At 41.5% G+C, this 14,870-nt stretch overlaps 1 protein-coding gene across 8 annotated transcripts in view; it reads right to left on the bottom strand.

Moving 5' to 3' along the window:
* LOC144502549 (histone-lysine N-methyltransferase EHMT1-like) overlaps positions 1 to 14,870 on the bottom strand; it is a 163,713-nt gene that overhangs the window by 37,203 nt on the left and 111,640 nt on the right. For 4 of the 8 annotated variants that reach the window (XM_078226630.1, XM_078226629.1, XM_078226633.1 and 1 more), the window contains 3 exons: positions 7,686 to 7,790; positions 1,740 to 1,894; positions 322 to 489 (listed from right to left, as the gene is read on the bottom strand). In XM_078226630.1, the coding sequence (XP_078082756.1) occupies positions 322 to 489; positions 1,740 to 1,894; positions 7,686 to 7,790 (428 nt within the window). The remainder of the gene's footprint in view (positions 1 to 321; positions 490 to 1,739; positions 1,895 to 7,685; positions 7,791 to 14,870) is intronic. The other 4 variants (XM_078226631.1, XM_078226635.1, XM_078226632.1 and 1 more) reach the window with 1 other exon arrangement.

The raw sequence follows: 14,870 nt of genomic DNA, 5'->3' as shown, positions 1-14,870 counted from the left end.
ATGCATCTAAAACATGTAATGAAAATATCAAAATTTGTTATTCCTTTTAAAAAGAAAATTGCTTTGCTACTTGATGATTTTTCATGTTAAATGTATTTTAAGACATTCCAGTTAGAGATTTTCAAATCACAACTAAGAGGTAACATTAACATTTACTCCGTGTGACATATTGCTCCAAGATCATTTCCCAAGTGCAAATACGCTAAAAGCAAGAAAAGAGATTCTAGGATACAGAAAATTAAAATATAAATATATTCAAGTTTAAATTATTGCTATTAAAACTGAAGCTGAAAAAGACCAAGTGTGTTAGTTATACTGTACCTGCTGACTAGTTTCTCAGCCTGGGTAATCTTATTAGCGGACGCTTGTTTCAGTTTTTTGTTCACCTGTAACGCCACCCACACTTGTGAGTTCAGACTTGAACATTCGAGTGGTGTCTCTCCTTCCTTATTCTTAATATTAACATCAGCGCCACGTGAAAGGAACAGCCTAGATGTGCACAGTTAGCCAGTTTCAGTGCCAGAGTATCCACAAAATGCATGTTAAACAGCAATTTTAAAGTACATTTTCGTTCAAATTGGGAAACTTTTATAATTTGTGTCAAAGTACAACAGTTCATTCTTAATCCTACACCGCACTTCAAATCATCATTTACAAATAATCAATTTAGCATCCACACATTAGTGTTTCACGGAGCGCAAAAGATGGATCCGTTCCATCAGTTCAGGATAATACTGTACACATGTTGCTGCACAGCTTTTCAAAACTGTAGCTTCCTCTCCACTGTACAATAACAATAATTAAGAAATAATTTTGGTGAAGGATAAAGCAAGGTGCTTTTCTTCAAAAATAAAGTTTCTTTCTTCCCTGCGATAGGCAAGGGCCATCTCCATGAACACAAACACTCCCAAAATGATTGCTAAAAGGAACTAAATTTTGCAGTGCAATGGACAACAGTAATTTCTCCTATGACAGAAAGGAAAATAGAATTGAGGAAGAAGTTTTGACAGTCTCATAAGGTGAGTCCTGTAGTTTCTATCAAGAAATTATGGCTGATGATCTTAGATCATGGAAGCTTTCAGGGACTTAAACCTATTTGCAGAAACTGTAACATAGCAATATAGTTATTTAATTGTATTTCTAAAAGAAAGGATCAGGAACAAGGGGGGAAAGATTTGTCACAGCAAATCCAAAACAAAGCGAAAGTAAGTAAATATATTTGGATAACTAAAAGGAGGTAGTTATATTGGATCAGCCAAGTGCCCAAAGATCAGACTGAACTCAAGAAGTAAAATTACCATATATTCTGTTCATGCTCCTACTGCTTACAATAGCTAAAGTCAAAATACACAGCTTTTTTAAAAAATCGCAGATAATTTATGTTGAAATCGTCATTCTGACTTCACAAATTTCACTTTAATACTTATTGTCTGAGATTTTGTGGCATAGTGGGTAGCATCTTTGCCTCTGAGCCAGAAGTTCAAGGTTCAAGATCAGGGACTTGATGGCCGAGAAAGGTGTGTTCGTAATGTGGTCAGACAGGGTTGAGCATCAAACTGCAAATCGTCCAACACATATCAATGACAGGCAGCAAGAGTGGGAGAGATTCCTGGTCAGCCATGTGATGAAAAGAAAGCTGGAGCCTCTACCATCACCATCCATAAATACATGCAAAAACAACTCAGATTCCCCAAGTGAACTGTAACACACCAATATCTATGGCACTTAAGGGTACTTACACTACACATTCATAATGATTTTCTCTTGATGCGATATGCAGAGGAGAGTCACCATGCATATTTACTGCAGTTAGATCAGACTTTGCATTCAAGAATATCTCCGCGATATCCACACACCCTGAGAAAGCTGCCCAGTGCAAACAAATATTCTCCTCCTGCGCAATGAAAATAGGAAGAGAGCACAGTTTTTAAGTTATGCTTCAACTTCAGAGAACATTTAAAAGAACACTGTAGACTTCATTATTTTGCAATTTTTGGTAAAAAATACAAAAGGCTTTCCTTCAAAAGCCACTCAAAAAGTTACAATTAATCAATGATTTCACAGCAAAGGTCATAATAGTATGAGTACAAGTAAAAGACCCTCAAGATACCAGTTTCATTGCTGAACAAAAGGATGTTAATCTAAGTTAGAAGCCACGTTATAGTTGTGTATGACTGTTTTCTGGTAGAAAAAGTAAACAAATGTTTAGTTTGACCAACCTGCTGTAGCATGTGTCACATGCTGGGAAAAGCCTCAGACTGGAATTCTCCAGCCTTTCACAGGTTTCCTGGAGGCGTGGGATGGAATCAATGGGAAAGAACATTGACAGCGGCAGGACCAGAAGATCCAGTTGCTGGCAAACGGCACGTCACTGAGAAACATGCAGCTGGGAGGCCAGAGAATCCCGCCCTTTATTTTCTTTTGTGCAATGTTCCTTTAAGAACAAAGTGTGCTGGGGATTACTACGAAAGGGATACATCATTTTCTGACTATGACATAATTTCCCAAGAAATGATATTCCCACAGGGACCAATAACTAAGAAGCAAAGAGTAAATTGAAAGCTAATCACAGTGGGGTTGGTAAGCCTATTTTTCCTGTTCAGAAGATTTGGAATGTGAAAAGAAAAAACAAGTTTCTCTCCAGATAGAACAGTTTTCTGTTTGGCAGTCTTCGAATAGATTTTGGTATTAAAATAGTTTTCTGAGAATAGAGCAGAAACATCGTTAGTGTGTGTGTTATATAGCGGCAATGGTCAGAACATTGAAGACTGGAAGAGCAAGGGATTGCAGATTGGATTGAAATGGTGCCAGAGCCCACCAAACTGCTTAAAGAGGTTAAAGATGGGAGTTCCTGGGAATTTTCCACCATTGAGGGATATGGGCCAAGTGCAGGTAATTGGGACTAGTTTAGTCGTTTAAAAAAAAAGGGTAGCATAGACAAGTCGGGCCGAAGGGCCTGTTTCTTTGCTGTAAACCTCAATGACTCTAGTAGGACTGTTGTGACCCGAATGAGTGTAAATGTGCATGTTGTCAGGGGTATTCATGTCCAGGGACTTCGCTGCTGGTGAATACAGCTCAAAAGCCAAAATAGAAGTGAGAAATTCTATAAAATGGAGGCAGAGTGGGAATGATTGTGAGATTACACGTGGTCCCACATTTGTATGGGAGGTAATGCTAATGCTTGTCAATACATGAGGAGTTTATTTTGTTGCATCAATTATTTAAAGCAAAATTTACATTTTCCTTTGAAATATCCTTTACCTCTAACTGATGCTTGAATTATGCTGATTTGAGTTGGTTTGTTACAGTACCAATTTTAAAAAGTAAAATCAGGGGGAGGGTCACATGATTTAAGTGCGAGAGCGTCTGCTTTTCCGCGAGCTCTGGCACTACTCAGCTTTTACTCCATTTTTTAATCATGATGCACAATCCATAATTATTCGATCCTGATGTGTATATTCTATTCTATAGTCTTGGAAGATCCTGGCTGAATTTGGCGAAGGGAAGCTGAGTTAAGTATAGAAAATCCTTGTCTGATTGAAGCAGTTAGAGACAGCCAGCGTGTGGCCCGGTTTCCAATGGTGGCTTTGCTGATGAGCAGGTCCATGCTTCAATGATACTGTTGGCATCGAAATACGAGTGCGGCCATTATGAGTGACGTTGTGGACGATGGACTGGCTCCCTGGCACAGATTTTTGGTGCTCATATTAATGAACTGTGAGATATCCTAAAGAGAACGGATGAAGGGGAGAAGAGAATCCTGTCAGTTGAGAGGGCATCTTCCTCAGTGAAAGCTCACTTTCAGTTCTTGGAAATCCTGTTGCATGTTATGTCAAACCTCCTGGTTGATCCAGGGAGATGTGGCTGGAGAAGGAATACCATGCGCCCGGTCTTCCAAGGTGAGCTGGGATGAACTTGAGAACTGGCTGCCATGCTTTTACAATCTTGATTTGAAGGTTGGGCATCATGAGTTTGATGCAGCACACTGTATCCAGTCTTCAAGGCTTAGTTGGTTGAAGACTCTGACTATTGGTCCTACATTGTCTTGTCCTTGGTATTCATCGGGAAGGTTTGGAGGCGTCTGGGTGTGTCGGGTCCCTCTCCACTGGGGCCTAGGTTTTACTTCACTGGGGATGATGACATGGTGGAGGTGCAGAGAGGCTTCAGTAAAACTCTGGGTGGATCCTGGATGTTGCTCGACAAACCTGTCATGACTTTGGTATCTGTGGATAGTCATGCTATTCTATAGTTCATCATTAATTCTGAACTTTGTTCACTTGTGATTATACTCCTGATTTTGTGCTAGTTTTTTTACCCTGATAAGGATGTATGATATTTGAGCACAGAGATGTTTGTCGCCTGTTCTCCTGCGAAAATCAGAATTGTCTATCTTTCTTTTTGATGGTGTTCATTCACCAGCGTGCTCTATGGTGGAACAAGGGACCGTAGTCTAAGTTGCATTGCAATTTGCATTCAATCTTGGTTTTGATGAATAGTGGCAAGGGAGCGGAGGTGGGTGGGAGGCTTTGTTTGCTTCTGGTCCTGTGTCAAGTGCTAAATCTTGGGGCCTTGGAATGTATGGTGGGCATCTTATCCTGCTGTGCCCTGTTTCTTGTGAGGTTTTACTGTTCTGTTCCTGGTATCCTTCATGTGAAAGTTTACGCTGAAAGATCACGGCGGACATCTATTGGATAATCCAGATGCTCCTCTCTCTTTCGTTATCTCGGTGGGATCCCCACCACTCTGTCCCGGTAACCCCTTGCATTTACCATGGCTAATCCACCTAATTTTCACACCTTTGGCTATTAAAGGGCAATTTAGAATGGCCAATCCATCTAATCTGCACATCTTTGGACCGTGTAAGGAATCGGGAGCAGCCGGAAGAAACCCATGTAGAAACGGGGAGTGTGTGCAGACTTCACATAGACTGTCACCAAAGGCTGGAATTGAACCTGGGGTATTTGGTGCTGTGAGGCAGCAGTGCTAACTACTATGCCACCCAGTGTAGTTCTGTCCCTATTATCTCGTGGAAGAAGGTGCGCACTATGGGGCCACATACTCATGGTTTTATCTTGTTATCCTGAGATTCCCCACTCGTTCTGGTATCCTTTCTTTATCCATACGAGAGGAGACACCAACTGCAATAATTGCAATGATTGATCATTTGAAACATTTGCATGAATATTCACTGGTTTTTTCAGTATGTTTATGTGGAATGATTACTCTGTACTGTACAAGATTTTGGGAATTTGTTGCATTTTAGGTAAAATGTAAAACTTTCAATAAAAGCATTTTTAAAAAAGTAAAATTGTCTATTTTTTCATTCGTGTTATGGGAATTACTTTCTTTTTAAAAAGTTATCCATTTTTACGGGGATCATAATATGTACTACATTAACAATGTACTACAACAGAAAATTAAAGCACATGCACATTTTCAAAACAATACAATTACCTGTTCAGTGAAACTTGGGTTTACTTTATATGGAAAATATATTCTAGAGATGAAGGGATTGTTAAGAAAACAAAGATAGTTTTAAAGGATTTATATTTGTATTGGTAAACATTAGAAATAAAGTATTGTCTTAACTGAGTTTAATTAACGTTTCTGTGGAAGGAAGAGTAAAACCTACAGTTAGATTCATGCTGGACCAAGATGTCTATATGTGTGCGGGTTACTTCAATTCCAAACTGTTTTTCTATTGTGCTTAGAGAGCTACGGTGTGAAGAGTAAATAGTCCAGCAAAAGTATGCTGGCACTGCTTCGCAACTGGAGGTCCTTTTAAAAGCTTCTATGTTTTAGTTTAGCTGAATTTGATGATATTTGGAGGCAAGACACCAGGGAGTGACAATCTCTCAACTCTGCCAAGGGAAGCTGGACAGGACAAGGAAGCTGCAAAGAGGCAGACTCCCAAAGAACCAGATGCAGTCCAGATAAACAGGGGATTAGAACAGAAAGAATTCTTAAGAAGACTGTAGTTAAGAGAACAGGGACAAGGTATTGTTCAGGTGAATTCAAGGGGAAAAGTATACTTTGCGTTCAGAGTTAAAGAGACAGTTGCAGTAACTAGAATTAAAGTGGGAAAGCACACTCCAGAGACAAATCAAAAGTTTGATGACATTTTAATAGCTGAGGATCGAGATTTAAAACAATTGTGAATAGTATGTACAGCAGTTAAAACAAAGAAATCTTAAAGGGAGTGATGTAAAACCTTGAAACTGGATCTGGTTTTAAAAGTGGAGTTGGAGCTTTGCTTAAGAGTCATTTGGAAAACTTGGACTGGATTTTTGGAATGCAAACACTTAATGGAAAGCATTATTGTGAAAGAAGATTTTAAAGCATGTTTTTGGGAGTGGTGTTTTGAAACTCTCATGTAACAATCATCTGGGGGCGGGGAGAAATCCAAATTCACAGACACTCACTTGAGCTGAGTGTATCTGACCTCAGCCAATCTGTGTGCTTAAAGGGACTTTGTGTTACTGAGACCAACGTCGCTTACATTGTATTTTATAATCCGTGTTAATCTTAAAATCTATGTGTATTTGTTAAGTTAAGGGGGGAGTAAAAGAGCAAATTTTTCATGTTTAATATTTTTTTCTTCTTGTTAAAACTAATTAGCGGGCCTGTGACTCCGTTCTTCCACCTTTTCTAAAAAAAGTTACGATCTTTAGAGCCAGGGCTCCATTCTAGATCTTCCCGTCTCGTCATAATAAAAACTGGGATTATAACACAATGCATATAGAATGCAAAGTATATTTTCTTGTTGCCTTCAATAATTCTGAAACACTGCATTTCTCGAAGGACCTTGCATTCCAGATAAAAAGAGACCATGTCAACCTTTCACCATACTTGAAACTCATGTACCATCGTTAAATAATTCTACACAGGTTGAGTACTGTGTACAAATATAATTCATGAGCTGTGACATGCTAACATTTCAAAATGTAACTTATGTTGATGCATTTCACTCTTCATAGGCACAGCTCTACATTTTTAAATTAGTTTGCAATTTGTTTGAATAACTGCTCACAATGTCACTCAAAACGTTAATCAACACTGACAAGTCTATTACACTTATGAACTCTGCCTGGACAAAATAATTTAAATGCTAATTGCTTTAGAATGACATCCAGCAACAAGGAAAATGAAGCTTCTAAAACAATATGATACTTAGCAGACATAACTCATGGTCTGATAAGATGAACCATATGCACAATAAATTTCCCCTCATTCTGTCCACACAATATGCCCCAAGGGTTGCAGTTATGGTACCATAGATTTCTCACACCAACCTTGTTTTAAAGAAATGAGACTGCCAACTTAGCAGCTAAACGTGATATAAAGCTGCATCCCACATGCATTGGGTGAAACCGCCTAAACTCAAGTAATACAAAATCATTACAACTGAAAGAGAAAGAAGACTTCATTCCGTCAACCTGTGCCAAATTGGAACCAGAGATAAAATGTCTATTTAAAAAAAAAGATAATTCCAGATCCCTAATATTTTTAAAGTCATTTTTTACCCATTTGTGCAATATTTAAACACTAAATGAGAACATAATGAAGCCAGAAAGCAGTTTCATCAGAAGCATTTTGTTCTTCCCAAATTTCCAAATATAACTGTGTATATACATTGTTTTATAGGATTAACCTCCTTTCCACCCCCAAGTATTTAAGTAACTCACATTGTCCCTAATGTTGATATCAGCTCCTTTTGACAGCAGCAGCTTTACAATATCTATATGCTTATATTCAGTGGCCCAGATCATGGATGTCCAACCACCATCATCCTGTTCAGAAAATAAAGATAGAGTAAGTAAACTGGCAAATCAAGTAGGAACACAGGAACTGGCGAGGGCATTCATCCCGCTAAGTCTCTTCTGCTATTTAATGAGATCATAGCTATCTATATACAAGCTTCATCCACCAGCCTTGGTTCCATATCCCTTAATATACTTGGCCAGCAACAATCTATCAATCTCAGATTTAAAGTTGTTAACTAAAACTGCATCTTTTTGCGGGACAGTGTTCCATACTTTTACACTCTTTGTACAAAGCACTGTTTCCTAAATTCTCCCTTAATGGCCTGACTCTGTCCTTGTCCAAAAGTGGAAAAAGTTTCCATCTTATTCCATATATTTTTCCCAAATTCATGAAAACCTAAATCAAATCACCCCCTCACCCCACAACCTTCCACATTTCAGGGAATATAAGCCTAATTTTTGTAATTCCTCCATATATTCTAAATTTTGGAGCCTTAGTAACATTCCAATGAATGTGATGTACTTTTTCCTAGGCCAACTATCCATTCTAAGGGGGAGCTGCCCAGAACTGTACACGCTATTCCAGATTTGATCCAGTGGCAGCAAGACTTCTTCCGCTTTTCATTCTAGGTCCCAAGTTATTAAAAACAACATTCCATTAGCCTTTTAGAATATGTTTTTGTTTCTGACTACTACATTTCAGTAATCTGTGTACATAGACCCTTTGAATTCTTCAGAACTCACTGACCTTAATCTTACACAGTTTGAAAAAATACTCAGATCTATTCTTTTTGGGTCCAAAATGGATAGTCTCATACCTAAATGCCATTTTGTCCACTAACTTAATCTATCAATGTCTCTTTGTAATTTAATGCTCCTATCTACTATTTATTATGGCACCAATCCTTGTATCTTCAGCAAGCTTGGACATATGGCTCTCTGTTTTCCAAGTCATTTATAAATATACTGAATAGTTGAGGCCCTCACTCAGGTCCTTGCAGCACATCATTCGTCACTTCTTTCCAATACGGTCACATACCCATTTATTCCTACTCTCTAATTTTTGCCACTAACCAATCACCTAACTAGGTCAATAATTTGGTTTCAACACCATGGAGCTTTAATTAAACGTAATCTTACTAATTCTTGATAGAAGCCTATACCAGCTACATCCTTAGACATTCACTTCCACAACTTTAGTACTGTCCCAAAACCTTCAGTTAATTCCATTAGAAATGACCTATTCATTGTAAATCCATATTGGCGCTGTCTAATCAGCTCAAACTTCTCCAAGTACTCGGTCACCCCATCCTCAATAATAAATTCCAATAACTTCATCCACCACAATCAGTGTTTAACCAGATCTATAATTTCCTTGTTTTTCTCTCACCTCTTTTAATTAAAGGAGTTATGATTTGATTTTTTTCATCTAAATGACAATACCTACATCGAGCGTTTTATAAGCTTTTGGCTGAAGCCCCTGCAATTGCCTCACCTACTTCCCTTAAATGTCGGGGTGAAACCATCATAGAATCCCGAGTGCAGGAGGCCATTCGGCCCATCAAGCCTATACAAACAACAATCCCACCCAGACCCTATTCCCGTAACCCGCACATCTTTGGCGTGTGGGAGAAAACCGGAGCACCCGGAGGAAGCCCAAACAGACAAGGGGAGAATGTGCAAACTCCACACAGACAGTCACCCAAGGCCGGAATTGAACCTGGGTTCATGACGCTGTGAGGCAACTGGGTCCCTGGCGCTGAGGCATCAGTACTAACCACATTGCCACCGCGCCACCCCAAGTTAGGTTCCCATCAGGAATTTGATAGTCTTCAGTGGTTTTGTTTTGCAGTACTGTTTTCTTGTTTACATTAACTAGATTGAGCTCCGACTCTTGATTCATTAACCTCTTCCTTTACTGTAAAGACTGAAACAAAGCAATCCATCGCCATGGAAAAAGGAAATATGAATGTGAAGCCAGCTTGCTGCGCTCAGTGCCGGATGTGGGAGGTCATGGAGTCGCCTAACCTCCCAGAGGTGCATATCTGCGCTAGGTGTATTGAGCTGCGGCTCCTAAGGGTCCGAGTTAGGGAACTGGAGCTGCAGCTCGAGGACATTCGTCTGGTCAGGGAAAACGAGGAGGTGATAGATAGGAGTTATAGGCAGGTGGTAACACCGGGGCCACAAGGATCAGGCAAGTGGGTCACAGTTAGGAAAGAGAAGAGTCAGGTGGTTCAGAGTACCCCAGTGGTTGTGCCCCTTAAGAATAAGTATTCTTGTTTGAGTGCTGTTGGGGGGGACAGCCCACTTGGGGGAAGCAGCAGTGGTCGTGCTTCCTGTGCGCAGTCCAGCCCTGGAGCAAAAAAAGGTAAGGAAAGGAGTAGGAAGGCAGTGGTGATTGGGGACTCCACAGTGAGGGGGTCAGACAGGCATTTCTGTGGAAGTAGTCAAGAAACGCGAATGGTGGTTTGCCTCCCTGGAGCCGGGATTAGGGATGTTTCCGACAGGGTCCAAGAAATCCTTAAGTGGGAGGGGGAGGAGCCAGAGGTCGTGGTGCATACTGGTACTGCCGATGTAGGCAGGAAAGGGGAAGGGGTTATGAAAAGAGAATATAGGGAGTTAGGTAGGGAGTTAAGTAAAAAGAACGCTAAGGTAGTAATCTTAGGATTGCTACCTGTGCCACAAGACAGTGAGGAAAGGAACGGAATAAGGTGGAGGATGAATGAGTGGCTGAGGGATTGGAGCAGGGGGCAGGGATTCAGGTTCCTGGATCATTGGGACTTCTTTAGGGGCAGGTGCGACCTGTACAAAAAGGACGGGTTTCACTTAAATCCCAGGGGGACCAATATTCTGGCGGGAAGGTTTGCTCAGGTTACTGGGGACGGTTTAAACTAGAATGGTTGGGGGGTGGGAATCAAAATGTGGTGACTGGGAGAGCGAGGTTAGAGTAAAAATAAGAGGGGCTGGTCGGCAGTGTGAGAGGGAGGATAGGCAGGTGAAGGGGAAGGGGAGCTCTCAGACCAAAGGGTTGAGCTGTGTTTATTTTAACGCAAGGAGTATAGTGAACAAAATGGATGATCTTAGAGCGTGGATCGCTGCTTGGAAGTGTGATGTGGTGACCATTACAGAGACTTGGTTATCTCAGGGTCAGGACTGGGTACTTCAAGTGCCGGGTTTCAGATGTTTCAGGAGGGACAGGGAAGGAGGCAAAAGAGGTGGGGGGGGTGGCACTGTTGATCAGGGATAGTGTCACAGCTGTAGAAAAGATGGATGCCATGGAAGGATTGTCTATGGAATCTCTGTGGGTGGAGGTTAGGAACAGGAAGGGGTCGATAACTTTACTGGGTGTTTTCTATAGGCCGCCCAATAGTAGCAGAGATGTGGAGGAGCAGATTGGAAAGCAGATTCTGGAGAGATGTGATAATAACAGAGTGGTCGTGTTGGGAGATTTTAATTTCCCAAATATCGATTGGAATATCCCTGGGGTAAGGGGTTTAGATGGAGAGGAGTTTGTTGGGTGTGTTCAGGAGAGCTTCCTGACACAGTATGTGGATAAGCCTACAAGAGGAGAGGCTGTGCTTGATTTGATATTAGGGAATGAACCTGGGCAGGTGTCAATCTATCAGTGGGAGAGCATTTTGGAGAAAGATAGGATCAGCCGAGGTAGGAAAGTGTTTATCTGGAGTAAGGGCAGCTATGATGCTATTAGGCAGGAAATTAGAGGCATAAATTGGAAGGAGGTTTTCTCAGGGAAATGTACGGAAGAAATGTGGCAAATTTTCAAGGAAAATTTGTCTGGAGCTCTGCACGGCAATGTTTCGGTGCGACAGGGGAGTTATGGTGGGTTACAGGAACCGTGGTACATGAAAGCTGTAACGGATTTAGTCAGGAAGAAAAGAACAGCCTACAAAAGGTTCAGGGAGCTAGGTAATGTTAGAAATCTAGAAGAGTATACGACTAGTAGGAAGGAACTAAAGAGAGAAATTAGAAGAGCCAGGAGGGGACATGAGAAAGCCTTGGCAGACAGGATAAAGGAAAACCCCAAGGCATTCTACAAGTATGTGAAGAGCAAGAGGATAAGATGTGAAGGAGTAGGACCTATCAAATATGATGGTGGGAAAGTCTGTATTGAACCGGTTGAAAAAGCAGAGGTACTCAATGAATACTTTGTTTCAGTATTCACAGTGGAAAAGGATCTTGGTAGTTGCAGTGCAGACTTGCAGTGGACTGAGAAGGTTGAGCATGTGGGCATTAGGAAAGAGGATGTGTTGGAGCTGTTGAAAAGCATCAAGTTAGATAAATCGTCGGGACTGGATGGGATGTACCCCAGGTTACTGTAGGAGGTGAGGGAAGAGATTGCTGATCCTCTGGCGATGATCTTTGCGTTGTCAATGGAGACGGGAGAGGTTCCGGAGGATTGGAGGATGGCGGACGTGGTTCCGTTATTCAAGAAAGGGAGAAGAGATAGCCCAGGAAATTATAGACCGGTGAGTCTGACCTCAGTGGTAGGTAAGTTGATGGAGAAGATCCTGAGAGGCAGGATTTATGAACATTTGGAAAGGAATAGTATGATCAGAAGTAGCCAGCACAGCTTTGTCAGAGGCAGATCATGCCTTACAAGTCTGATTGAGTTTTTTGAAGATGTGACTAGACACTTAGACGGGGGAAGAGCGGTAGATATGGTTTATATGGATTTCAGTAAGGCGTTTGATAAGGTGCCCCATGCAAGGCTTATGGAGAAAGTGAAGGGGCATGGGATACAAGGGGATGTTGCTTTGTGGATTCAGGACTGGCTTGCCCACAGAAGGCAAAGAGTGGTTGTAGATGGGTCTTTTTCAGAGTGGAGGTTGGTCACCAGTGGGGTGCCCCAGGGATCTGTTCTGGGACCCTTGCTCTTTGTGATTTTTATAAATGACCTGGATGAGGAAGTGGAAGGATGGGTTGGCAAGTTTGCTGATGACACAAAGGTTGGAGGTGTTGTGGATAGTGTAAAGGGATGTCAGCAGTTGCAACGAGACATAGATAATATGCAAGACTGGGCGGAGAAGTGGCAGATGGACTTCAACCCAGATAAGTGTGTGGTGGTTCATTTGGCAGGTCGAATAGGATGGAAGAATATAATATTAAGGGTAAGATGCTTGGCAGTGTGGAAGAACAGAGGTATTTTGGGGTCCGGGTTCATAGGACGCTCAAAGCGGCGTCGCAGGTAGAGGCTGTGGTTAAGAAGGCGTATGGAACATTGGCCTTCATCAATTGAATTGAGTTTGAGGAATTGAATTGAGGAATTGAGTTTAGAAATTGGGCGATAATGCTGCAGCTGTTTAGGACCCTGGTCAGACCCCACCTGGAGTACTGTGCCCAGTTCTGGTCGCCTCATTACAGAAAGGATGTGGAAGCCATAGAACGGGTGCAGAGGAGATTTACGAGGATGTTGCCGGGATTAAGTGGTATGCCTTATGAGGATAGGTTGAGAGAGCTAGGTCTATTCTCCTTGGAGAGGCGAAGGATGAGAGGTGACCTGATAGAGGTGTATAAGATGTTGAGAGGTATTGATAGAGTGGATTCTCAGAGGCTTTTACCCAGGGCTGAAATGGTTGTCACGAGAAGCCACAGGTTTAGGATGCTGGGGTGTAGGTATAGAGGAGATGTTAGGGGTAAGTTTTTCACTCAGAGGGTGGTGGGTGTGTGGAATCGGCTGCCGGTGGTGGTGGTGGAAGTGGATTCGATTGAGTCTTTTAAGAGACTTTTGGATAGGTTCATGGAGGTTCGTAAGATAGAGGGTAAGGAAATTGTTCAGCGCAACTTGTGGGCCGAAGGGCCTGTTTGTGCTGCAGCTTTTCTATGTTCTATGTGGGAACTTCAGGACACTCCACGTGCCTAGGGGGAAATGAATAGGAAATTTCTCCAGTTGCCCCAGTTCAAGCTCCGGATTTCCAAGCTGGAGTCACTGTGGAGCACCAGGAAGGATGGAACTTTCCTGGGTCATACATTCCAGGAGATGGTCATCCACAGGAAATGAGATGGTAGAAGGGTGGACATCCAGTAGAGTAGGAAGAGGCAGGCATTCATGAGTCTTTGGGTTGAGTGCAACACTCAATAAACTACTCAGCTTTAGAGACTGCTGGGAGTGATGATATCCTGATGGACAGCATCCAAAACCAGGGCTTCAATGGGCAACAAACATACTGTAGGGAAGAGCAAAGCATAGAAATGCAATGGCCTCCTTCTGCACTGTAGGGATTCTATGGTTCTATGAATTGTTATAGGAGATTTCATAGTTATGGGGGCAGACAGGCAATTCAGTAACCGTCATCGTTAGTCCCATATGATGGGCCAAATGGTGCCCTTCTGTGCCATGACTCTTTGACTAGTCCGCCATTTCCTTATTTATATTTGCAATATTACCTGCATCTGTTTTTAAAGTGCTCACATTTCTCTCGATGACCATTGTTCTTCTGTAATAACTGCAAAATCTTGTGTGTTAATCTTTATATTGTTTGTTTCTTTTCATATCCCTTTTTACAGCTCTATCTTTTGATTTTCTTCCCTGCTTTTTGTATCTATCACAGTTTCCTGGATCTACACCATTCTTTGCACTTGTGTGTGCTCTGTCCTTTAGCATTTGCCCAGACTTTGCAGTAGTAATGACAATAAAACTGACAGTGTTTACTGTCATTACTCCTCTGAAACCGATAACAACTTCTGGGGTCCACACATGCACAGTTAAACATGGAAATCCTGAAGTTGCTTTCTGTCATTCTATGCTTCTCCATAGGATGAGCTGTTGAAGTCTCCACAAACTACAATCAATTAGAAATCACTGAACTGGAAAGAACTTGCCTTTTCTTGCCATCAGTCTTGCTGTAAAAATTCTTGAAAATATCACGCCTTTTTGAATATATCTAGGTTTTGAAATAGCATAATTGTTGAGCAAATCACATCTTTACGAACTGGATTTTTCTTTTAAAATTTGGACGCTTGGATTGGTTTTTTTTTAAATGGTCATAAGTTCATTTTTGAACTGGAAGCAACAATGCCTTTTCAAAGAAATCACCTGACCAGCATAGTAATCGAGGGCGAAGAACGGTTTGTTCATTTTGAACTGCA

This window comes from Mustelus asterias, chromosome 13 (genome assembly GCF_964213995.1).
Source record: "Mustelus asterias chromosome 13, sMusAst1.hap1.1, whole genome shotgun sequence".
NCBI lineage: Eukaryota > Metazoa > Chordata > Chondrichthyes > Carcharhiniformes > Triakidae > Mustelus > Mustelus asterias.
Note: the sequence above shows the minus strand (reverse complement) of the source record. Positions and strands in the feature narration are given on the sequence as shown.